The 27,190-nt window shown below is 35.5% G+C and overlaps 1 protein-coding gene across 1 annotated transcript in view; it reads right to left on the reverse strand.

The window, feature by feature from the left end:
- Positions 1-6,273: 6,273 nt before the first annotated feature.
- LOC107743125 (potassium voltage-gated channel subfamily D member 1-like) overlaps positions 6,274-27,190 on the reverse strand; it is a 68,552-nt gene continuing 47,635 nt past the window's right edge. The window contains exons 2-6 of the mRNA XM_016556250.1: positions 22,424-22,586; positions 21,293-21,376; positions 9,472-9,564; positions 9,138-9,376; positions 6,274-6,352 (exon numbers count right to left, since the gene is read on the reverse strand). Of these exons, the coding sequence (XP_016411736.1) occupies positions 6,274-6,352; positions 9,138-9,376; positions 9,472-9,564; positions 21,293-21,376; positions 22,424-22,586 (658 nt within the window). The remainder of the gene's footprint in view (positions 6,353-9,137; positions 9,377-9,471; positions 9,565-21,292; positions 21,377-22,423; positions 22,587-27,190) is intronic.

Below are 27,190 nucleotides of genomic sequence, written 5' to 3' on the forward strand. Positions count from 1 at the left end.
GATCGCAGAAAGGAGGACGGAGGAGAGGGACAGGGCAAATGTTGTACCTGCTTTTAAGGGCTCTGTGATGTTACATCTTTTTTTTTTTTTCAACATCCTGTTCACTTTCTTCACCTGAGACCATTCATCCGCATTTCACTTGATAAAAATTAGCTTTGTGTTTAATTTAAGCAATTATTTATCGATAATCTTGTCACGTCCAGATTTAAGGTGAGACACTACAGGCAAAAATACAGTTTTTTCATAGATTTTGGGCTTTTTGGCTTTCCATTTTTATTTTTATTTTTTTTCAGACTAGTAGAAAGAAAACATCCAAGATACACTTTTAAGTGTTTCTTTCATAGCACTTTATCTATTTGCATCTGTAGAATTCAGTTATAATACATACATACAACAAACATTACAGTTTTATTCCTATCTGTATCCTGGAGATATTTGCAGAGGGTTTGTTCATATATAATTTGCCTGATTTTATAAAAATATTTGACAAATTACGCTACAGCACTTATATTTTTGCACTGATTGGCTACTGAAATAAATAAATAAATAAATAAATAAACTGAAAATGTATTTTACTTATTTATTATTATTAGGCTATTATTATAATTTTCTTGGTTGTTGACAGTATTTTCTGATTTATGGAGTGATAAAAAGAGATATCCAAAATACCCTTTGTAGAAACTTTTGACTAAGTCAGCAAAATGAAACATGAATTTTGAACCTGGCTTCATCCAATGTTCAGATTTTTGTTCTAGAAATGTATACAGTTAATACATATTTAATTAGATAAAGCCTCATTTGCATATTTAAACATAACATTTCAGAAAACTTGTAATACAAAAAATGTTTGCAATTCTTAATGTAATCAATCAACTGGGGAAGTATATTTATTAGTTACTTCTTCTCCTATTCACCTGGGGTGTCTCGCCTTAAAAAAAAACATAAGCATAATTGGCACTGGTTCTCATGTGTACAAGTTTACATACGCGTGGATAATTAATGACAAATTTTTAACTTTTGGGTTAACATCATGAGGCATCCTGTTCACTTGCGCTCGCGCTGCAATTACTGTATCTGCGGCTAGAGGTCAGTGTTGTGCAAACATTTCAAGTCCATCACAGGCCATACGACTCATTCATAGCAAACGTACGAAAGATGAAGAAAACCAGTGAATATTTTGTACTGTTTTAGTGTATATTTATATTCTTGTAAGCAGTCTTGAGAGAAAAGGAGAAACAAAAACGCGAGAGAGGAAATATATACAGAGTGACTCTGAGACGTGGCTTCTGTAGATGCTGATCTGTGGGTTGTTCATTAGAGCTTAAGATGAAACGATAATTACTTATCTTAAACGTTTCTCAAAATGTAGAGGGAAAAGGAAAAGATAATCTTATGGCATAAAATTTAAAGAGATAGTTCATTTAACGTTATGCTACTATATACATAGTGAGCATACTCACACTCTCATGGTCCAAACACAATCTTATGGCATAAAACTTAAAGAGATAGTTCATTTAACGTTATAGGCTACTATATACATAGTGAGCATACTCACACTCTCATGGTCCAAACATGCACGACTTCTTTCTGAGGAAGATGTTTTGAAAAATGTTTTAGCAAATGACTAACGCAAAACGTTTCTCTTCCCGTCACACTCAGTTAGGAATTAGCCTACATGAATCACGTAGGCCTAAATGATACCATTTTCAATACAAAACGGCCATATTTGAGAGAAAAAAAGTCTAGTAGCTTGCATCAATAGTATTCATGCCCGTAGCCCGTCACCGAGGTCCGGACCTCGGTACTTTTCCTAGGTGTACTTTGTGAAATAATTGCCTAATATAGTATTATAATTAACTCTTCCTTCCTGCTGCAAAGATATTATTGCACAGCACCAAGCTTAAATGTAAACCTCCTCATCTGAGCTGCCTCAGCCGTCTGTCACGGTGACAGTCTCCGCTCGTCAATGTCATAAAATATTTGAGATGACCAAAGTAGGCGGACTTTATGTTCAGTGTTCACAGAAGCGGCATAGCGCGAATTTCAACGCGACGCTTCAGTTAGCGGCTATAAAGTGCGGGATAAGATGTAAGTAGCCAAACATTTCATATCTGACAGCTGTTTTACGATAGAAATGTTAAACGATTGACAAAAATAATCAGGAATGCAAACTAATAAACTTGTCTAATTCCACCGTTTTGAATTGACTTGATTCATGTAAAGTGATTCGTAACTGTCAATGTGAGGGGACAAGAAAAGAAGCCGTTTTTATCATAGGCTATATTAGGCATATGATTAATAACGAATGGGTACATATTGTGAATTTATTAAACTTACTTAAGTAGCTTTCCAGGTAGCCTTCAGTAAAGTAACTTGTTTAATAAAATTGTTCATAAAACATAACAGTCGACCATTTGTTTACTTTGTTCTCTGACAAAGATGAAAATTAAAATACTATCAATCAAACCAGAGAGGGCTGTGGCTGCCCTGCGAATTTATCAATAATAGTTTCGCATTTCTCAATAGCGAGGTTCTTCAAGCAGTTCAACTTAAAGATTCGCTATTAGTAGACACTGCTGCTGAACACTGCTGGGAGACGCACAGACGCAAGTATTCACACGCACTTAATCGCTCTCTCTCTCTAATAATTGCATTAGCCTGAATATCAATGGCTCAAGCCTCTGTTATTAGCTCTAAAATGACGTTTTGGAATTTGCAACGGAAGGTTTGGGATGAGGTGCATAAAAAATTTACTAGTTCAACACACACAAGATTTCAGGACGGAAACATGTCAGATGTCTTTAAACAAATCATCTGAACAATGTCTTGATGTGTGATTGTGACTCCAGGCCGTTAACATTTTTAGAGAAATAATGCACTACCGAAGTGGTAATGTGGCCACGTCGCGGCGCCTATTAATGGAACGGTCTTTCTCAGTTCTCAAACAAATTAAGAACTAGTTTTAATATGTCTAATTATTTGAATGCATAAAAACTACTTTTATTTATAGCCTTATGAAATGTTTTTTTCTTTAGAAATTCTGCATTGTGCATTTGAATTTTTCCGGTTATCGAATGAAGGCATAACACATTAATGTATCTTTTAATTAATGAAAATTAAACAAATTTTATTTTTTGGCAAACAAAGGGGATTTACAATTAAAATTAAAACATGGAAGAAATATTCGATATTAAGCATTTTTATGATTATCAGTATCGGTCATTTTCAAAACTGATTTGCCGATAAAATAACTTAATTTTGATAAAATAACTTTAAATTTAAGCTATTTGGTTCTGATGCAGCCTGTCAGAACACACCACTCTGTGGCCTAAAGCAATCTCCGCCCACCGCCCATCTGATTTGTTGGGAGTCACGAGTCCGACCAATTGAATGAAACGCATTTGTCCGTGTTTCACTCCGTCTCGAATCGCGCTATGCGGTGTTTTTTGCTAGTTTCAGCCCGGCGCAGTTGTCATTTTCATGTCCTGCACCACGTTATTTAAATAGGAAATGCATTTGCGACCAGCACGCTCATGGGCGTGCTGGTCTGAAAATGAGGTGTGTTCAGGCGCATTGCTTGCACGTTGCTATTTTGAGGCAACTGAAATAGACTTCGCCATTGACCAACTAAAACCTGGTCTAAAGTCAATGGCACAGTAGTTTTTTTGTTATTTAAAGAGTGCGTTAGTATAGGTGGGTCCACAGCGTGTGTACACTCTGCTTATTACACACACAGGGACGCACAGCAGCACACAAACATGCCAAATATTAAAAATTAAAGGATTGCAATGTAAAAGATTATTATTGTGTAGGCTACATAAATGTAAAAATGCCTACATGTCGTAATGGATAGTCATTGGCTGCGTCATTCATTCACACAGACACAGAACATGCAGGATTCATATTTAAATGCGGCTTAATATTTACAGATACTAGTCCATATCATGATTTGATTGTAAATCAAAATCGTATCACGATTTAAGTGTAAAGACAATGGCCTTCCTTTGATTAATTCATCCAAACTTTGACAAATTCCGTGACATTCGGCGTTATACAGTAAATTCCGTTTTTATGACTGGATTCCGCGATTCCGTCCACGTTTTTCGCATCGCGGAAATCATAGGGCCCTAGTAGGCGTACTTTGTAGGAAGGTCCAAACTCCACCTCTGAGTCGCTGTCATCGGAAGCCTGCGTGTTGCCAGATGTTGAGGGCTCTGAGGTGTGCACGAACCCATTTAGAGTGTCGTAATGAGCCGATTTCGTGGCTTTGTTTTGATGAGGCTGACTTTGGAAAAACACGTTCTGAAATTCCGAAATTATCGTACATTATGGGATTTTTTTCATTATTGATCGTACATAGTACAGAGGTCAAAATTATCGTAAAAATACGATAATTATCGTACGTCTGGCAACACTTAACTGAAGCTTCTAGAATTCGCGCTCTGCTGCTGTGAACAGTAAACCCCGCCTACTTTGATTTGATTGGTCATCTTAATCATTTTGACGTTGATGAGCGCTGTTAGACCGAGGCAGACCAGCCTAAAAATTTCACTTTTAAACCATTTTGTCATCCTAACAACAAACAGAACGCTGTGTAATGAAGTGCAGCAGAGCGGTGCAAAAATTTCAAATACTGGGACATTACTGGCCATTTCTAATGGACCCTTTTCACATTTCCGGGTTTCTCAGAAGCGGACGTTGTCATATTGGGTAAACTTGTACAGTGGTGAACGGAAGACTACTTAAAATATAATTTTTGCATTCCCATTTGCTCAGATAGCCTAGCAAAAGAAAAAAAATCCACGATAGTGTTTTTAAATAGAGAGAGAGAGAGATTGTTAGCGTCAGTCAGAAGAGAGAACAATGTCAAATTTACTGTCAGTCTTCACAGCAATGTTAGCTAGTTTTTTTAAATCTTTTTTTTTTTTTGTAATTTGATGCCAAGCCAATAAAATACAAAGCATAGTGTTTACTGTATATGTACATACATTTTTAAAAAGTGAAAATATAAAAAAATGCTGATGACCACTTAAATGTGTTACCACAGTCTGTGAAAAGGGTCCATTATGGGGACTTTCTTCAATCATTTGTTCCTTTTAAATCCTGCCCCTGTGAAGTCATGTTCATCTGCCTCCATTTTTGAGTGCAATGCATAGGCTACATCTCAAAATCCAATCAACAACTGATGCAAAGAACCAAGTCCCCACCCTTCATTTTTATTTTCCAGTAATCCATTAAACTCGGAAGTACATCACAATACTGAAGAAAAGATCTTTTGATACTTAAGTTTCAGCGCAACTTTCAAGTCAACATAAAAACATCTTCCATTTCCTCCATTAATTCTGAGAAGATAACACCAAGCTCCACCCTACATATTTTTAGCATTCTATTCCTCTCTGAAATATCACATTTTAGAAGTTAAATGGGTTTTAAATGCCATTTCATGTTGACTTAACTGTAAATCATTGGCTGCAGTGTGGGTAATTACACTCAGCTAAATTATTATGATTTAATGGCAAATTCTCACATTATGCAAATTGATAGCCAATTACACAGTGCTCCTTCAGGAGAAGACCAGAAAACAATTAGCCATGAGACTTTTAAGTGAACATCTGAACCATCGCGTTGAAGATTAGCACTATAAAATATCAGATGGTGTCAGCAAATCTGAAGAAAAGACCATAAACCTTTGACATTCAGACATTTTTGGGGCCACCGTTAATATTCAATAATGACACATTTCAAACAGATTAACTGATGCGTATGCTTAGATGTGATTGAGAGCCGACACACACCATGTTTTCTGAGTTCTGTTCACTTTATTTGTGGAATAGACTTTACACCTCTGTGCTTTTGATATCTAACTCTTTAATCTCCTACCGGGAGCCATTTCATCCAACACCCCCTGCCGAAAATGAGCAGGTGCCTGACCAATTACTAAATTTACCACTTCACACTACTTTATGAAGCTGAAGAGAGAGAGAGAGAGAGAGAGAGAGAGAGAGAGAGAACATACTGTAAAATGAGTAATTTATGATTTATCTGTTGCTTTCAAAAAATTACTTCATAACATGACTTCTTAGTACTTTTGAATGATGTCAACGATGCTTTTTTACAGCCAGATGGTGTAGTTCTGACATCTACCAGTAAGGGTTAACAGGACTAAGCAGCCAAACCGTGATTAGAAATTGCTAATGTGGGCTGTGCTTCCCAAAAGCATTGTAAGCCTAAGTAGATGGCATTGGCACAAATGATCTCTACAATATACTTAGGCTAACAGTGCTCTTGGGACAGGCACAAAGGTGGTCCACCAATAGTCAAAAGTCTGGTTGCACCCTTCAGAGTAAGACACCTAAAGAGAGGAGACATCTGAGGTCATGTTCAAGATTTGAACACTAACATGAACTCAATATTTTAATCCTAGGAACCAAAACGAACGTAAAAATAACTTCGGAATAAGGCTTGTAAACAGAGTAACAAACATATTTTCATCACAGTCAAGTGCAAATTTGCATTCCTCCTTTTTTGTACTAATTTCCACATATAATTGTATCTTTCACTTCTGTTCTGTAGTAAAAAATAATTACACTATTATTGCCTGTCTCATTGCTGCTTATGATTTTTAAATAAACATTAACAGATGAGCTTTAAAAACAAATTAGAGAAATGCTTCACTGGACCGTTACATAGCCGTGTTCGATGCATAAGCTATTGTATAAAATAGCTAGCTAGGTTTTAAAGGTTACACTTAATTACCAATCCAAATGAAAAATAAGTTGAAGTGACTCTAATTACTGCAGTAAAACTCGATGACAGTGGTAAACGCCCTCCATTCGCTTTAAAATGCTATAGAAACCTTTCATTTTCCCATGGGAGAAAACACAAAAATACCTACAACGGTATCCATGCATATCTGTGATCAAATAACACAAGTCCTTCCCAGTCGCCCATCACACACACTCACACACACACACTCAATGCCGACCTCAGATTTTTGCAAAGAACATGCCTGAATGTTTTTTTTAATGTTTATCGTTCTTTTTTTCTAATGTGCACATCTGGTGCAACACGTTTGATCATTAATACTCTGTAAATATCATCTTTTTTTCATCAATGTCAAGAAAGAAAACAGGACAAACGAAACGGAGGTAAAAGAAGTACCATGCAAAAGTATGTGACAGTAGCATGTTGGCGGCTCCATTCTCTGCCATGGTATCTACTATACAACAACATGCATGTTTGGGTCGGAAATCTCCTCATCTTTTTTTGTGGGGTTTTGAAGATGCATGTGATCTAAAGAGGTATGATACAAATATTGATACATATACACCACCTCCTTCATCTCGGCCGTTCTATTTTTCCCTGCAAAGATCTACGGGTTCGATATATCGATGTACTTTACGATAATTTACGCCTTTTGTAATCTCTCCTGCAACTGTATTACGCAGTGGACGTATAGGCATAATTCCTGCTTGTTGAAACATTGCATATCTTTAAAAGTAAAAGGCCTTCTGTGCCACTACAACTGCTGATTTATCGTAAAATGCGACTGAGTTCATCTTTTCAATCTCCCCCAAACGCGTACCGTCAGTCTTGCGTGAATTGTCCGGGGTCACAAAAAGCACGTCAGCTCATGCGAGTCCACATCGAATTGTCGATTTTGGAATGAAGCAGATTTGTTACGAGATGCACTTTGTCTTTTCTGTGGCGTTTGCGATCTTTCCTGGGAGAAGCCCGCATCACTTCCTTTCCTTTGTGCAGTAGGGGATGATTGTGTGCTTGTGGCGGTTATAAGGAGGAGATCTTCACTGTCTCATGGGTGAAGAAAGTAGAGCGAGAGTTGCGTATCACAAGAAAAAGTTATAGGTTAGATGAGATATCATCTTAATTGTTACAGAAGTTATTGCTCAACCACAATTTTTGTTGTAGTCATGTACATAAAAATAGTAAAAACTAAAGTGTGATATTAGTCTAACAAGCTTTAATCAGAGTATCATTTTCTTTAGAATTTATTGTTAATTTTTGTATTAAATATTGCCAACTTCATTTTTATATAAATTATGTTCTATGACAAAAAAGAAAAGAAAAAAATAAGAGAATAATTTATCATCTTTACAAACCTTAAGAAAAATGTCAAGAAATATTATTAAAGTCATAATAAGAAAGGAATAAACTATTTTGCATAAAAATATGAATTCAAAACAAATCTCATATTTATTACTGTATGAATAAATATGAAGATAAAATATTTATAATTATTTAAAATATACAATTATGAAATATTACAATTTTAATTAGTTATATATACATTATTATTTAATTATTATGTATTTATATAACTTCCCCTAAATTTTATATAAATGATAAATCAATATAAATTATTTTACAACTACTTTATAATTGTGTGTTTGTGTGTGTATACATTTTCATGAAATAATTACATATTTTTTATTATAATTTTTACTTCTTTATAATTGTGTGAACATTTTCATGAAATTATTACATATTTCTAATTATAATTTTTTTTACTATATAATTGTGTGTTATACATTTTATGAAATAATGACATTTCAAATTATAATTATTTCTAATTATAAACTATTAAAATCATAATAATTCTAATAATTATTTAATTATTTTTCATTTATATTGTATCATATTAATTTATATAATATTTAAAGTATATATTAATTACATGTAGTAAGTAACAATTGAATGATAAAAAATGATATACATTTTGGTAGTATTAGTCAAATAAAATATTTTTCTAGATAAATAGGAAACAAATGAAATAATGATTTAATTATGAAATAGTAAACAATTTAATTATATATATTTAATTATATTTATATAATTAAATATACAATTAATTTTATTTTTTATAAACTATGCATTTATATAATTCACTATTATATTATATAAAGGATAAATCACTATAAATTATTGTAAGTATAAATTATTGGTAGCATTAGCAAAAATATAATTGTGTCTGGACTGGTTAATTTTTAAATTCTATGTTCTATTACAGTAATGAGAACTTTTTTTAATTGTAATAATGCAAAAATTCATAATGGCTCTAATAATACTTTTCCTTTTCTTTATGTGAATAAATCATCAGGGTCTGTGTGATGTCGTACCTTTGGGGTCCAGCAGAGGTTTTGTGCACTTGCAGAGTGTCCAGCTCCTGTATGCTGCCCCGGCTCACAGATACGGTGGAGTTGGCGAGGCGGATGGCTCTTCTCTTACCCCTGCGGGGGCAGCAGGACGTCGACACCCCCTGCTGGCTGGAGATGGAAGTGCTGCGGCTCGTGCGATAGCCCACCGACTCAGTCATACACATCTCACTGAACGTCAGCTCGTCTGTGAACTCATGGTTCTGTTGGAAATACAGGAGGAAATGCTTCATTTAGGATATTTTGAACAAGAAATATGTCATAATTTGTGTCCAGTAACAGACTGAGCTGTACTTACTGTTGTCTTTTCCAGACAATGCAGCAGGTGATGGTGTTGGTGCTCAAAGGCAGATCTGTTCTTCAGACACAGAGCGTTGTCACTGTCTCGATCCTGAGAGATAAAAACACCACAAGAGTTTATTTAAGACGATCCATAAAAACCATGTCTTTAGATAACAGCAACTCACCTTAAAACATCAATCTAAAGTGGACACAAATCTATTTAAAGAGACCACGACTATTTACAGCCTTCAGAGGATGTTAACATCAGCATGACTTCAGGTTTATTTTTGTTAAAGAACAAAAGTTCACTAAACAGAAATATTGCTATCGATTAATTCCACAAAACAATTTTGTCCTCAGAGCAAAGTTCAACCTTTTGGTTAAAATTTGGCTTTATTATTATAAACTCTTGTTATTGTTATTATGGACTCTTATGGGAATTAGTCATATATGTCAATGTGGTCAATTTTTACCCAAATAATTATAATAAATAAAATGTAATACTGTATTTTCTATAACAACAACAACAACAACAACAACAACAATAATAATACATTCTGTATAAATATAAATGTTCAAAATATGTTTTATATATATACAGTGGGTACAGAAAGTATTCAGACCCCCTTAAATTTTTCACTCTTTGTTATATTGCAGCCATTTGAGAGAGAGAGAGAAAATACACTATTTTATTTATTTACATACTATGGCAAGTATTATAATAAGAATTAGCAATAAAAAGTTAAAATAATGTATAATTATTATTAATCAGTTATACTTACCGTAGCAACTGGCACATAATAATATTAATGCATTATGATGATCATTTTTATTAATATTAATCCTGTACTTCATATATATATATATTTTTTTTTTTTTAATTATAGACTTATTGTATTCTATTTATATATGTATTTTAATATAAGTTCAAAAGAACATTTATTTGACAGAAAGCTTTAGTAATATTCTAAGTGTATTTACTGTCTGTTTATCTGTAAATTGGCAATTTGAAATACAGATATAACTGTAAATTTCCAATTTGAGTGCTTTTTAAGTAGATGTGAAACAACCACACAATATCATTGAGAAAAAAAAGTTGCCATTTTTCTATAGCTACAGTAAAAAAAAAAAAAAAAAAAAGACCAAATATTTGTACATGAAAGACTGCTAAATATGATCCAAAACAGTCAGCAATGTAGTGAGTAGGCAGTGACCATGTTGTGTGACTTTGGCATGCTGGGAGATTTAGTTTCTGTTCCTGCCAAACTTGTTGCTATGATACATTTCAGAATGTGAGCTGCTGTTCTGTGCACTTTTATCCCATAATTACTGGAAAAACACATTATTTAACTGCTTTGAACTTGGCACTGCATGGCTCACTGAGGGTTAAAAGCGTCATTGCCCTCATGTCACCTGTGATTTGACCTTGCTTCACCACTCAACTACCTCTCGAGACAGACCGCTGTCCCTGATGCCACGCGCACGTATCCGGTAGCCTCTTTAACCTCTGGTTGTAAAACGATCACATGCGAGGAAGTCGTGTCCTGAAGAACAAGTCCCTCAAGAAAACATCAGTCCCAACGTCTCCCTTTTATGCCTCCCGATACCATCTGGCCCCCGAGCTCTTTGTAGCTCACGGCAAGGTGGTTTATCGCCATTCCGGCCGCCGTCTAGATGCAGCCCATCGGAGGCCTTTAAAGCAGCCGATCTTATCGAGAAAACAGAGGACGGGCCGTTCGGAGTGGCTCTGAAAGCCAGGAACAGCTCTGTCCACCACGCAGGAAATGCCCCGTCAGCCGAAACCAAGGATGACTGAGGGAGTCGGGGCAGATAAGATCACCAATATCTGGACCGAAGCACAATTAGGTTTGTTTTTGCTAAACTAAAAGTCCCAAGTAGAATGGCATGACGCAGCTACGCCGGCGAAAACATTCGAGAAAGTTTGATCACGTAGGACGTGAGTGGGAGCAAAAAGCAATTCCTCTTCTCAGATGGAAAAACATAAACTTCTCAATCCTTTTGTGGCCCAACCAGGAACATAATACAAAGCATTTCACTCCCATCTAATTCAACACGGGAACTACATTTAAAAACGCCCCAAAGCGCAAGTGTGTGAGCAAACAAATTCTAGAGAGCTGTTTCAATAAAGGATCCACTACGTTATCTTGACTCGCAACAATGCGATACGTCCTTCGGTGCGGCGCCAAATGAGAAAATTAAAGAATCTCAATTTGTCTTAATCTATTTCCTGTTTGACCGAGGAACCCAAAGTGAATTTCTCTGCCTCCCAATCGCAGGTACGCCAGCAATAAATCCCAAATAAATAAATTTCAGTCCAATCCACAGGCAGCAATACTCTCTTCCCGAACACTTCATCAGGAGAAGAGATTTGCCTCCCTGCGGAGGAACCTCAGAGGGTATTAAACCATCAATCACTGACAATTCCATTGTTAAAAAAGTGCTGATAGGGACGTCACATTAACAACACAATTTTCTCAGTGGAGACGAGAGAAACAGCCATTGGATGACAGAACTACCCATGATTAGCATCTATGCAGACTGTACTGGTGTAAAAAAAAAACATGCATCACAATGCAGGATTCTAAAAGCTCCCAGGTTAGATAAGATCAAGAAATCTAGCAGGTCACTGGCTTTTGTAAATCATAACACAAACTTTAAAAAAAGATGCTTTTAATGATGATGACAATGCTGGAATTTTCAGGGTGATTGCTTGGTTGTTCATAAGTAGTTGCTTACTGGTTAGCAAGAGTCAGATGAGTTACCTAAATACAGGATTAAGTTAAATACTTTTTACTATTTAAAATGTATTATTATTATTAAAGTAAATATAATACTATATTTAGTGGTGCTTACTAATGCAAGGATAATTATGATTGATAAAAAAAATACTAATAATAATCATAATAAATTGTACTTATTATTATTATTATAGAATAATATACAATATTATATTTAGTGGTGATTACTAAGGCAAGTATAATTTACTTTAAAATAATTTAACTATTGTTGTTATTACTATATATTATATATGTATTTTATTCATCATTTTATATCAATTATTGTTAATAATAATAATAATACTTAACCACAACTAAATAAAATGCTGTATTTTGCATGAAGGGTTATTTTGATCTATAATTTTATTTTAAATTAATTTGAACATTTCAGTCAATACTATATATAATATAATATTATTATTATTATTATTGAAACTATTAAATGTAGTGCCACTTAGGCGATTATAACTTATCATTTATAACAGGTCAATTATACATAAATCGCATAAACATTTCCTAATGACCTTTCATCAAAGGTCAAGACTCGCACAGACTCTTGAGTGCTGAATAACATTGTGCAGAGACAAAAGTAAGACCTACGTAGAAATTCAAAGCCAGAACAGGCTGAAGAGTTGAAAAAAGCCTTCGTCTGGTTTATAAATAGCACTGCAGGCCTGTTAGTAATGGGTTTATAGATCCACGTTGAAAAAAATACCCCCTCACTCAGGGATTGTAAATATTGGATTATTGTGGGTTTCACAACCTGAGAAGATTCCGGAGAACTCTACCTGCTGCATTAGTAAAGACGCGAATTGAATCTCACTCTCGCTTTGAATACAGCTACTTTTCCTGCGTGGTGAAGATGGATTTCAGCAGTGGGAAAAGGTGTGTTGATGGAATAGAGCTCTGCTTTAATCCCTGCAGTTATGATCTGATAAACTGACAGGCCACGAGTCTGCGGCAGATACGATTTCAAGACCGACACACCACAACACACTTCAAAAAATCCTGCAAGCTGTAAATCCTGCTTTTAAGAAACAGAAGAACATAAAAGAAGTTATCTAGCTTAGTTATCCGACAGCAGTGGTCAACATTCACTTTCATTTTATGGAAAAGAAGATTGGACAATCATACAAAAAATAAAGTCATACACAATTGGAACAAAATGAGGGTGAGTAAATAATGACAGAACTTTCTTTTTTGGGTGAACTATCCCTTTAAACTTAAGCTACCTTTAAATTTATTATGAATAGGTGCTAAGTAAGTAAAATAGTACTTCTTAGGTTAAACTTGTTTTATTTGGTTTTATTAGAGGTTGTTACTAAGGCAACACCATGCATGTGCATACTTGAACAAACCCCAACAAATGCTCATTAAACTTAAAAAAAAAATAAAAAAATCTAAGATAAAGATAAGACTTTCTTAAAACAAGAAAAATTATCCGTGAATGAGGTAAGAAAAGAAGATATTGTTTTCCCTTTGAATTTTGTTTATTCTTCCCCATTTTTTTTTTACCCTTTTGTTTTAAGCATAAATTCACTCTATTTCAGTACATTTTCAGAAAACAAAATTGAATATGTTAAGTTATTTTACATAAATATATCTTCATTTAAGAATGTTTAAATATTTGTACTGGAAAACAAGATAAAATACTAAGGCCCCGTTCACACGGAGATGCGTTTAGCTGTATATGCATAAATTTTTTATCGTATAGGCGTTTCGTCCACACGGATCCGGCGTTTTGGGAAAGTGAAACCGCAATTTTTTGAAACCGGGTCCCAGAGTGGATAAATCTGAAAACGCTGCCCTTGCGTTTTCGTGTGGACAGCGAATCCGTATATTTTCTGAAACGATGACGTCATCAGCCCACGTCTCGCCCATAGTCAGACACCGCTACGTCACGTAACAGCAGCAACAACATGAACAAACACTGAACGATTGTCTTTTTATTAACTAACATTAACACAGATTAATAAGTGTATTGTTCCATGTTCGTTTGTATACCGCGCGCAAGGTTTATGCGCATAGTCCAAGTCTTCTTCTCCGTTTTTAGTGTATCTCTGTGGCAGAATTACAGCGCCACATGCTGGTCTGGCATGTATACTACATCGTTTTGTGTCGGTTTCGTGGTTTCGTGTGGACGCTGATATTTCTTGAGACGAGGGGGAAAAAAAGACCGGATAGGGAAAGCTCTGGCTTCGTGTGGATGTAGCCTAAGTAAGGAAAGATTTTTGCAGTGCTACTACACGGTTTGCATGGCAAATGATAAAACATAAAATCCCACACACTTCCACTAAATGACTTGAGCCAGTAAACAGCCACTTAGAAACCAGCCTAGCAACACCCTAACAACAACCCAGAACACCTTAGCAACCACCCACAACACCTTAGCATCATGCTGGCATGTCTGCATGATCAGTCCCCATATTTTCTTCAGAAAGCATAGGCTAATCATAAGGTTTGCTTTTATTCTTTCTTAGTCTTTAAGTAACTTTGAATTTATGTTAAACAAATGGGAAAATCCATACACTGTTATTTACACTGTGTATCGTCATTTTCCGCTCTTAACTGTGAAGTAGACTCTATATTCAGGATGTATTACACGAGCAACACGATCAACGACAAGCGCAGTAAACACACCCTGGAGCAAGAGGAACTGCAACGAGTGCAATAATTACATAAAACCACAGAGAGACAGAGATATTTAAATAGGTTTGTTTTCCCTGGGATGGCAATTACTGCAAAATAATGATAACCAGGGCTTCCTCATAAAGGCAGTGATTGGAAAAGGGTAAGAGATTGTTTCTATTGGAATAAACATTGTACTTAATATCACTTAATGCAGAGGAGAAAATGCCATTTGAGAATTTTAAGGGGATAGTTCACCCCAAAATGAAAATTCTGCCATCATTTACTCACACTCATGCCATTCCAAACCTTGTGTTCCACAAAAGAAAGAAAGTCTTTTTCTTTCTTTTGTGGAACATAAAAGAAGACATTTTGAAGAATGTTGGTAACTAGACAGTTTCAGTTCCCATTGACTTCCTTTGTAAAATACTACGGAATGGGAACCAAAATTACCAACATTCTTCAAAATATCAGGATTTGTGTTCAGCAGAAAAAAAAAAAGAAATGCATACAGGAACACAAAAGAAGATATTTTGAAGAATAAACTTTTGTGGTTCCTTTTGACTTCCATTGTATTGAAAAAAAAAAAAACTATGTATACTTAGTATACTACTGTATAATATACTAAGTCAACTGAAATTGTTTGGTTACCAACATTCTACAAAATATTGTCTTTTTTTGTTACAGGAACAAAAGAAGATATTTTAAAGAATGTTTATAACTTAGCAATTTTGGTTCCCACTGACTTCCATTGCATGGAAAGAAAATACTTTGGACGTCAATGGGAACCGAAACTTTTTGATTATCAACATTCTTCAAAATATCATCTTCTGTATTCAGCAGAAAAAAGGAAATGCATACAGGAACACAAAATAAGATATTCTGAAGAATGTTGGTAACTAAACAGTTTTGGTTCCCATTGACTTTCATTGTACGGACAAAAAACAAACAACAAACAAACAAAAAAATATAATGGAAGTCAATGGGAACCAAAAGTCTTTGGCTATAGACATTCTTCAAAATATCTTGTTTTGTGTTAAGCAGGGGGAAAAAATCATACAAAAGAAGATATTTTGTAGAATGTTGGTAACCAAACGGTTTTGATTCCCATTAAGAAAATAAATGCATACATGAACACAAAAGAAGATATTTTGCAGAATGTTGGCAACAGTTTTGGAAAAAATACTATGGAAGTCAATGGGAACTGAAACGGTTATCAACATTCTTCAAAATAAATTCCTTTGTGTTCAGCAGAAGAAAGAAAGTCATGAAGTTCTCTCAATGACATGAAGGTGGGTAAATGATGACAGAATATTCATTTTCTCATAGCGTACCCAACATGCCGGAAGGAGAAAGAAAACCTGTAGAAATACTTTTCAAACTGCTGAATCATACTGTGATAAATGGCTTCATGAGGTAAAGCGCCTCATAAAATGACCCAGGAAGGAGAACCAGGTCAAAACTACATTTTCCTAGATCTCCAATTCTTACATGACTCCAGATGGTGTAGTTATGGCATCTACCAGCAGGAGGCTAACCGAACCGTGCTAACCTGAACCTGACCCCTTGAAAAAAAGCTGTCCGGGGGTTATTACTAAGATAAGCGTCAAGTGAACCGACTCGCCTTAAAGGATCTCTGTAATTACTGCTGTGCATCCCACCTGTCTGGCATCACCTGCCTTTTATTCCCTGTTGTTAATTGCTATTTCCTCACAGCAAGGACGTGGCGCCCCGGGCACAGCCCTCAAACCACGTTTAGCTGACTCTGAATGTCAGCGGCCATATGAAAAAGCTGTTATTACAAGGCACTTGTGGGACTGTTGCATTCTCAGAGGCCAAATGACTGACCTTTACGCATACTGTAACACTGTTTGATGAGATCGGAAAGACCGTATGATCGTTAATATCTCAGAAATCTGTTCTGTGCTTAGCAGCACGCTGGCAGCTGAATAATATACTGTACTTTTTACGAGTTGCTGTGAATATGAATACTTTGATGCTGGAGCTGAGATTCTCTTGTTGCTGGGTTCCACTGTGATTTAATGTGTTGTATTAAACTTTTATAGTTTAATGCTTTTAAAATCTGAGGAATTAGATTTCTGTTGCAGTTCTGAGCTGTGAAAATTTCACATTATTAATGGACAAAGACATTTAATATTTTAAAGATGACAGATCTTTGGCAATTTTTAAACAGAATGAAAATAAATTTACCCTTATGCTTTTCCAAACCTGTAGGACTTTATTTTTCTGTGTAACATGGGGAAAAATCGGAGGATATTTGGGGGCGTAAACGACATTGGACCCCATTCACTTTCGTTGTATTGTATTGTCGATCCAAATCTATATGACTTCAGTTTTATGTAGAACACACACAAAGCAAAACAAAAACAAAAACAAAACAAATGTGGAAATTTGGAGTGCATCAACACTATATATATATACACACACACACAGTATATATATATATATATATATAGAGAGAGAGGTATATTGAGTTACACTGAATATTGAGAGGTTTTCCTCTATTAGGTGAACTCTTATTAAGCACTTTACTGCTGTGGGTTAATTAATAAATTCCTAAGCACAGGTAAATGTAATTGTGTGTATTACCTGAGGGCAGCAGCATGATAGGTGTCCACATAGTCTGAGATGAAGAGCTCTCTGCTCTTAACCACGGGATCAGTAATAACCAGCTCGCGACCAGAGTCTGGAGAAAGAGACAGAAAGCAGACACTGAGCGTGGAGCGTGAGAGGCATCCAGACTGCCGCTAATAAAAACGTGCACACATAATAAACGCAGGCGAGACAAAAGAAACCAGACACTCTCACAGCTTATGAAATATGACTGCTATAGACTTATACCACAATGAATGTAGCAGTACAGCAGCTTGTGGAAATGGACAATAGAGTGGAAAAGAATTAAGCAACGGGTTTCAATTCAATAAAAAACAAAAACATTTAATGCAATTGAAAAAGCTGAATGAAATACAAAAATTTTATTCTGAAGCTTTTCAGGCAAATATTTCAATCAAAGATCCAAACAGACAGTACTGGATGAATATTCGTCTTCAGATGGCATTAGCACAAATAACAATGGCCGCCATGTCAGACTAGTCAGTGGTGCAGCAGGTAGCGGCTGCTGCTCTCCAGCAGGCTGGCAGAAACGCAAGCCTTCTTAATGCTTTATTAGAGTACGGTGTGAATCAAAGTGCCAAAGCCCCAGCCGGGCAGAGCCCCCGGCCTGCTATTACTGCCTGATGTGTGTATCAAGCTCAGATTTGCTGCTGATAGTCGGGAGAATGAGAGCTCGGAGGGCACATTACATTGAAAGTTATTTGCACTTCATGGCCCCGCTGTCGCTCTTGAGGGAGCGTTACCAGGGAAACAAGGGCAGGAGGGTGGTATTTTTTTTCCGAATCCACATTTATTTGAGATGCCATTCTCTATGAAACCTCACAAACCAATAACCAGGGGTGGTTACATAAATGATGGCGGGCGAGAAGGACCCTTCAAATGAAGTTCTGTGTTTTTCAACCATCACACACACACACGTACCGTTCTCATTGTTGCGGTCCTGCACCAGGTGCTGGTAGACGGAGTCAGGTACCTCAGACTGACGATAGTACCATTTCACATTCATTAACAGATGGTCCCGTTTACTCTGAAAGAAAAAAAAAAAAAACACTATTAGAGCATAAGGAACAATATTTATGAGGCAGTTGTTGTCAAATATCATTGCATTGCATGCGTTTCAAATATGGCCGCAAATTACTTCTCTTAAAGGGACTTTGTTTAAACTTTATCTGCTGCATTACTCAAGACCAGTCAATCCACTTTAACACCAAACCTTTCTGAGACGGACAGGATTTATTTGCATTAATTTGATTTCCTTGCTTTACTTTACTTCTCACAGGGAGAATGTGGCGTTCCTGGACCTCCTGGTCAAGCGGTGAGCTGAAGATGCTGTGACTTTGACTCGTATTATTACTCATTATGAATGTTCCACATGAAAGTTTAAAGGGAACATGTTTAATTAATCCCATCAATTATTATGATAAATATAATTGTTTACATTATTCTCCAACTATTTTTCTGACATTCCTCCATCACATCTTCCATTTTTTTTCTAGAAATAATTTGCTAAAACTTAAAGCTTTAGTTGAATATCTCAGTTTCCAGCATCGTTATTTTTTCATCACTACAAGAAATGACAAAATCAGCCAATCAGAACATACTTGATATTTAATATACACCAATGTGAAAAGGACCAATGAGAGTTCACTGTGGGCGGAGCTACACAACTCAGCTGTTTTGATGCTTTTCTGCAATTCTTGAAACAGATTATATATATATATATATATATATATATATATATTTATAGAAAGTCAGGTATATAGATAGATAGATAGATAGATAGATAGACAGATACTGTAGATATGGCTGTATATCGGCATGGCTGTGATTCGGCTGTAGGCACGAGGTGTAAAGTCTGAAAAGTCATACAGGTTTGGATCAACAGGGTACGGTGGCCGAGAAGTGCAAAGCAAATCACAATTCTGAAAAAAACAAAAAAAACAAATTACAAACGCAAATGCAAGTCTAAAAAACAAAATAACAATTCAGAAAGCACAACAACAATTCAGAAAACATAAGTCAGAAAACACAACGACAAATCAGACAAACCGGAAGAGGTAGGTATAGTTTGAGTGAGTGCCATTGGTTTGGGATTACTCACCGCTGACTTTCAGAATTGTGATTTGCTTTGCACTTCTCGGCCACCGTAACAAGGAGAGTAAATAATGACAAAATTATCATCTTCAGGTGAATTGTCCCTTTGAGTATATTGAGCAAAAATGTATGTATGCACATTACAGCTTGGCCAGTAATGTGCATGAATTGTTGTGAGATTTTTCATTCTTAAATTTGCTGTCAGGCGAGATGCTCCTGTTAGCCTCTAAACAGAAAACCATCTTATTATGGAAGATCCAATATCAAACATTTCTGCTGGAGAATCATTGCAGCATCTATTACACTCTATGTACGTAGACACAATACTAACTGTAGTTGAGAGAACACTTAACGATTCTTTTTCAGCAATACGACTTCCCAAAATACACACAAATATTACCGTCTATATCTCCATAGACTCATACAGTCAGATGTTTAATGTCTGTTCTGAAAGATTCCCTTTATGCTACAAAACTCTGTGTATCTTTTAAAGATTTGATGTTAGGCAAACATTGTCAAATCCTCAACTAGTTCTTCTTGGATGTGCTCAGTGAGGCAGCCTGGGAGATTGACATGGACTATTGTTCAGATCATTTCAATATATAGTTCACAGCAAAAGCAAAGTTCTGTCATCATTTACTCACCCACATATTGTACCAAACTCATATGACTTCCTTTCTTACAAGGAACATAAAAAGAGACATTCTGAAGAATTTTAATTAGAAATGGGTGCTTGCGAGCTCCGAAAAGGACTAAAAGCATAAAAGTATCATAAAAGTAATCCACATGATTTGTATGCTATAATTAAAGTCTTTTGAAGTTATAGGATAGCCTTGTGTTGAGAACAGACTAAAACTTTATTCAAACTTTGTCTGTTTATTTTACAAGCTTGCGTTGATGTAAATGATGCATAACAGACTTTTTTTTTTTTTTTTTTTTTTTAGTGCAAAAGTTTTGAGTCAGTAGGATCTTTTAAAAATGAAATTAATTGTTTTATTCAGCAGGGATGCATTAAATTAATCGAAAGTGACATTTATAATGTTACAAAGGATTTCTGTTTCAAATAAAAGCTCTTTGAACTTTCCATTCATCAAAAATATGAAGCATCACACCTGTGATCAACAATAATAATAACAGTAAATGTTTCTTGAGCATCAAATCCACATATTAGACTGATTTCTGAAGGATCATGTGACATTGAAGACTGGAGTAATGATGCTGAAAATTCCGTTTGGCATCACAGGAACAAATTAGATTTTTTAGATTTAAAAAGGGTTATTTTAAATTATAATAATATTTTACAATATTGCTGCCATTTTACTGTATTTTTGATCAAATAAATGCAGCATAAGAGAGCATTTGTGCAAGCATTAGAGACTTTCAGAAGCATTAAAAACTTACCGACGCACGGTTTTGAATGATAGTGTGCATGAAGTCTGCATACACACAAATGAAATTTGAGAAGTTAAAATGACTGAATTTTTAGTGTGTTCTCAAAGCCACGGGTAGCATGGACTACTTTTACTGCGTTTTTTGGCCTCTTTGGAGCATGACATCTCCTGATCACTGCTATCCTCAAAATGTCCTCTTTTATTTTGAAGCAAGGCAGTCATACCTGAAAGGAGCAGCATGGGGGCGAGTACATGGTCACATTGTTTTTAGACTACTCATGAAAAATCTCACCTGAAATCCTCCATCTTCTTTGTAATGTAGGAAGGCGTTGGTGGTTCCCTTCTTGGCCAAGCGAATCCTGGCAAGTCGGACTTTCTGTAAAACAGAAGAGAATTTCTCTGAATCGATCGTGTCAGCACTTGTTTCACACACAACTGCAGCGACTCAGCGTAGCAATGATGCCAGTAAGACTGTTTAGTTACATCAAGGTTTGTTTAATGCTATTTTGGGCCTTTTGGCTATATTTACTGAGAGAAGGGACACTTAAAGAGATCGTTCAGCCCGAAATGAAAATTCTGGTATAATTTACTTATCCTCAAGTTGTTCCAAACCTGTATGAGTTTCTTTTTTCTTTCAAGCACAAAAGAAGATATTTTGAAGAATGTTGGTAACCAAACAGTTGACGGTGGCCATTGACTTCCACAGTAAAAAAGTCAATGGCTACCGTTAACTTTATGGTTACCAACATTCTTCAAAATAACTTCTTTTGTGTTCAGTAGAAGAAAGAAACTAATACAGGTCTGGAAAAACTTGAGGAGGAGTAAGTTATAACAGAATTTTTATTTCGGGGTGAACTATCCCTTTAGCTGGTTAAACTCACCATAGTCCAATGCATCAAAACACTATGACAACATGATTTTGTTTAAACCAGTTAATGTTTCTAGGCTTTTGCAAATATGCAGTTTTTTTCTTTTTGCGATATATATAGTATAAATGCAAATGAAATATTTAATGTGTGAAAATATTATTATGAAAATATCTTATTCAAATAAATAGCCAACCCCTTTTAAATGACTGAAAAATTAAATGTCTGAACTAAATTACTAAAATCTTCCTTGGACAAAAACAGATGAACGAAGGTCTTACAGGTTTGGAATGACATGAGGGTGAGTAATTAATGACAGAATTTTCATTTTTGGGTGAACTATCCCTTTAACCATAAAACTTAACCCCTAAAATGAAAAAAGTTAACAGGTTAAAATAAAGCATCCAATCACGTTATTCTTGATTTGGCATAACATCCAACTATATTTCTAATAGAAAAACTTATTTTGCAAAGACTCATTTGTGGAGGAACTAGTTCTTAAAACCAAAAGAATATCCAGAACAAATCTAGACTGAGATGAAGCGGTTCTGTAGTACCTGCTGGGCTCGCATCTTGTCTGCTCTCTGGTTCTGATGGTAGATTCGGCTGAAGTTGGACACGATGACGGGTACAGGAAGGGCGATAACCAGCACGCCACTGAGAGAGCAGATAGAGCCGAAGATCTTTCCAGCGATGGTGTTTGGGACCATGTCTCCATACCTGCAACAAACACCAACGTCAGTCAAACACTTAACAACTCTATATGTGTGTGTGTAGAAGAGAATGACAATTTGTGTGAATATGATTACGCTTATTTAATCAGTAGCCCCTCACTGCAGAACACAAGATCCAGGGGGCGATGTTGGATCCTCATCTAGGGGGTGGAGATTGGTAGGTTTAGGGGTGGAGAGATGGGTGGGTTTAGGGATCAGGGGGCGGAGACGGATAGGTTTAGGGATATGTAAGGTGGGAGGAGTTGGATCTGGATCCAACCTCGCCCACTGGATCTTGTGTTCTGCACTGAGGACCATCTCTATTTAATGACAAATGCTTGCTCAGAATCTATTTTGTAGTCACATTTAATGTAATTGTGCAAATTAGTTTGGAAAAGTGCATGCGTATTTCAATTCGCAAGGCTCCAAAGCTCATCTCTAAGGCCCCTGACACATCCCATTACCCATGTTTAATAGCAAAATATACCATCATAGAATTGCAGAATGCTATTAAGGTGATGTGCTTCTCATAAACACTCACACACACCGCAGCACTGCAGCAGCCATAATCAGCGCTGTCCTCCTACACACTGCATGAGGGTTAATTAATTTACAGGGGTGGTCATGGTTAAGCTGTAACTCATAAATCTCTGAGTGGAAACACTATAGGTATGTTTCGAATGGCATAATATGATATTACTCGTATGATTTTTTTACAGTACGCATACTGTGTACAATATGCACATTTTCTATATGCATGCAATTCCTGGATGACATTTGCAAAGGTATACAGTTTGCAACCAGAGCACCCTGTGAAATACTATATCCCACAATGCAATGCACTCAGTTTGACTTTGCATTTCAAACAACTGATTTTTTTTTACATTCTTGTCTACTATTTGATCTGTTTGCTAACACAAAATTGGATTAAAATCCAGTAGCTCATTCATAACTACATACTACCATACTATTCATACTATTATTAATATGCCATATAAAGAGAATACAAGTAAATGTACTTAAATACTATATTTATAAAGTTATTTTGGTCAATGACAAATGGAAATTTAATGATCGAATAAAGAGTTTAAATTAAACAGAATTCATTAGAACACTAGTGTTCAAAGATTACATTTTTGTTTATATATACATATACAAGTAATATACAATAATATTTCAGTAAATATTATTTACTAAAATATTACAAACAATAGTTTAAAGGGAAAATATTATTATGTAAACAAAATATATGAAATTATTTTATCTAAATATTTTTTTATTTACAAAACCATTTGAACCAAGCCTTTCACTTGATGACTTAAAATTAAATGACTAGACTAAATTATTTCTTAGACATACATACATACATACATAGATAGATAAAAAAATAATAAAGTGTCTCATTTTCAGGATATGCTACATAAAAATTAAAAAATACACAAACCGTTTGCATTTTCCAGAGAAATGTTGCCCTTGTTTGCAATACTGTTGAGATTTTGCAAATGCAAAGTTTCTTAGGGGAACGCAAAATATCTGTGTGAGAACTTAAAGAATTTAAATATGTTTTTTCCTCCCATGTTATATATATTTTTTCTATCTTCATGTCTCTTTAAGGGCTCTGTATAAATATGCTAAATTATGAATGAATAATACACAAATAAATTAAAAGTATACATTAAATACATTTTAAATCTTTAGGCTACTAATTATGCTTATTTCTTGATTAAAAATTTTTTTCTCACTCATAAATCTCATTCATGCTTTTGTTCAATTCAAAAATGGCAAAATATGTCATGTCACCAATTTCAATGCAACATTAAAAAAATCATCCACTTTTGTTACATGAACCAAAACATTTTTGTTAGTGTTTCACAGAAGTAAAAAAAAGGTTTTGTGAGTGAATGCAAAATTACTCGGGGAATGCAAAACATTAGCAAAGGGACTAAAACATTTTTCCTCTCATTAAAATTATTTTTTTTCGATCACCATGTCTTATTAGGAGCTCCATTTAAATATAATAAAATAAAAAATAAATTGTTAATAAATATGAATTTAAATGAATTTTGATTTAAAATAAATATGAGTAATTATGTTTATTTATAGAAAACATTTTTCACTCTCATAAATTCTTTTGCGAACAAAGCAAAGAATCTCCAAGACCAAAAATGTCCTTTAGTGCTTTACAGAAGAAGGATAGTAAAGGTTCCGTGAAATTTCTTGGAGGAATGCAAAACAATTAATGAAAAGCATTGCATTTTTTTTTTTCACCCTTTTATTATATTTTTTTCCATCACCATGTCTTGCTAGGGGCTGCATTTAAATATACAAAATAATACATAAATTATTAATTTAAAAAATGATAATAAAGAACCTTTATTTAATTATTTTTAAAAAATGAATAATTAAAATGTGAAATTCAGCTTTACTAATTATGTTTATTTATTACTTAGATAAACAAACATTTCTCTCACACTTGTGTTAAATTCAAAAATAGCCAAAAGACATCAGTTCTCATGTGTCTTTTGTTGCATAAACCAAGTAATTCCAAGACCAAAACATTTCCTTCACAGAAGAAGAAAAACAATACTGAACGACATGAGAGTCATTAAATCATGGCAGAATTTTCATTTTTAGTGCTATTACAGACAAAAAAATCATCTCCCCTCTAAACAGCAGTAATCATATGCCATATCCATGTGAACATGTTCTTTACTGTCTCTCCAGAGGAACAAGAAATCATCTCCTCAGAAAGCCTCCAGTAAAAGCAGTCACATCCAGGCCTGTCACCTAAATCAGACCAGGGCTCTCTATTATGTTTTATTGACACATCAGACTGATATGAGATTTCTCACAAGAGCCTGATCAGATGAGAGACTCAAACACACACTCTCTACCCACAAACCCTTTCCAGCAATCCTCATTTTTCAGGCCCTCAGGACACACCGCTCTCCCGGGACTAATCTACATCGGCCCGGCCCCTAATCTTGTTTCCAACTGGTAAACGTCCAAATTTTGGCATCGGCAGATGGCCCCGGGTGCACGAGGAGGGCAAGAAGCAGATATAGGTTTGTACGATGACAATGCCTATTATCTCGCCAATGATTCTTCGTTTTCTTGATCTCTGAACATTCATTCTGTTGCTTACTATTGTTATTCAGCTATAAAGCAGAGATCAGCAGTTGATTGTGAGGAGGGAAAAAAAACATTCGCGAGAGCAAAAGCCTCATTACCTACATGAGGTGGATGCTGATAACTTTGAAACATGAAACCATAAAACTGCTACATAAACAGTAAAAGTTGCTCTGAAAAGGACAGGTAATGTAACAGGGCCACGTCGTATTTTTTTTTATTACGCAGCGTCAATTCATGCATATCGTTCAGGCATTATCCAGGAGAGCTCACTATCCCTTTAATTTTCCCGTAATAGAAAGTCTTAGACAGACGTCCCCTGGGCAAGAACGAGGCTGCCTGGCCTAGATGCCGGTCTGGAAAGGGGTCAAGGAGGTTTGCCAGAAGTTCACGGAGAACAATGAGCAGAAACGGGAAGGACGATTAAATGGCGACAGCATGGAAAAGATCAGAGGGAAAACAGCAAACAGTTGTTTTCACGACTGCTGATGCTGAGTTTTTCCTCCCCTCCTGAGGCGCCAGCGCTGGGATGTCATGCTTACACTCTCTCTCGCGGAAATCTTGCTGGAGATAAAAAGGACGATTAGGTACAGGAGGACAGAATTTAGAGAGCCCAAAATACAGCTTCCTCAAACATGTCTATTTTTGCCCTGCGAATCTGATACAATCCTGTTTCCCCGGCCTTGAAACATGACATCACTTTAAACTCAGCAAAACTCAGCTATGAATAGCAGCAGTTGTACAATCGCAATTAGGAGCGCGTCATCCTAAAGTCCTTCACAGCATGACGAGTACACCATCACGACGTAACACACAAGGGCAACGTGCAGAAATGACAGCTGATCTACTAATATATATTCTGCATGCATGCTATTTAAAAAAGCAGCACACTCTTAAAAATAAGGGTTCTTTATTGGCATCAAAAGTTCCATAAAGAACCTTTAACATCCATTGAACCTTTCCACTGGACAAAAGGTTCTTATAGTTGAAAAAAGGATCTTTAGATTATTAAAATGTTCTTTACACTAAGAAATATAGTACTTTTGAGAACTGTTCACTGAAAGGCTCCTTATGGAACCCAAAAATGTTTCTTCTACACTCTTAAAAATAAAGGTTCCTTATTGGCATTAATGGTTCCATGAATAACATTTAAAATCCATGGAACCTTTCCATTGGACAAAAGGTTCTTATAGTGGAAAAAAAGTTCTTTAGATCATTAAAATGTTCTTTACACTAAGAAATATGGTACTTTTGAGATCTGTTCGCTGAAAGGTTCCTTGTGAAACCCAAAAATGGTTCTTCTACACCAGGAATCCTCAAATCTGGCCCACAAGATCCACTTTCCTGCAGAGTTTAGCTCTAACCCTAATCAAACACACCTGAGCAAGCTAATCAATGTCTTCAGGATCATTAGAAAAACACAGGTAGGTGAGTTTGATCAGAGTTGGAGCTAAACTCTGCAGCGCATTGGCCCTCCAGGGC

The sequence above is a fragment of the Sinocyclocheilus rhinocerous genome, unplaced genomic scaffold (assembly GCF_001515625.1).
Source record: "Sinocyclocheilus rhinocerous isolate Xijiao unplaced genomic scaffold, SAMN03320098_v1.1 scaffold797, whole genome shotgun sequence".
Classification (NCBI taxonomy): domain Eukaryota; kingdom Metazoa; phylum Chordata; class Actinopteri; order Cypriniformes; family Cyprinidae; genus Sinocyclocheilus; species Sinocyclocheilus rhinocerous.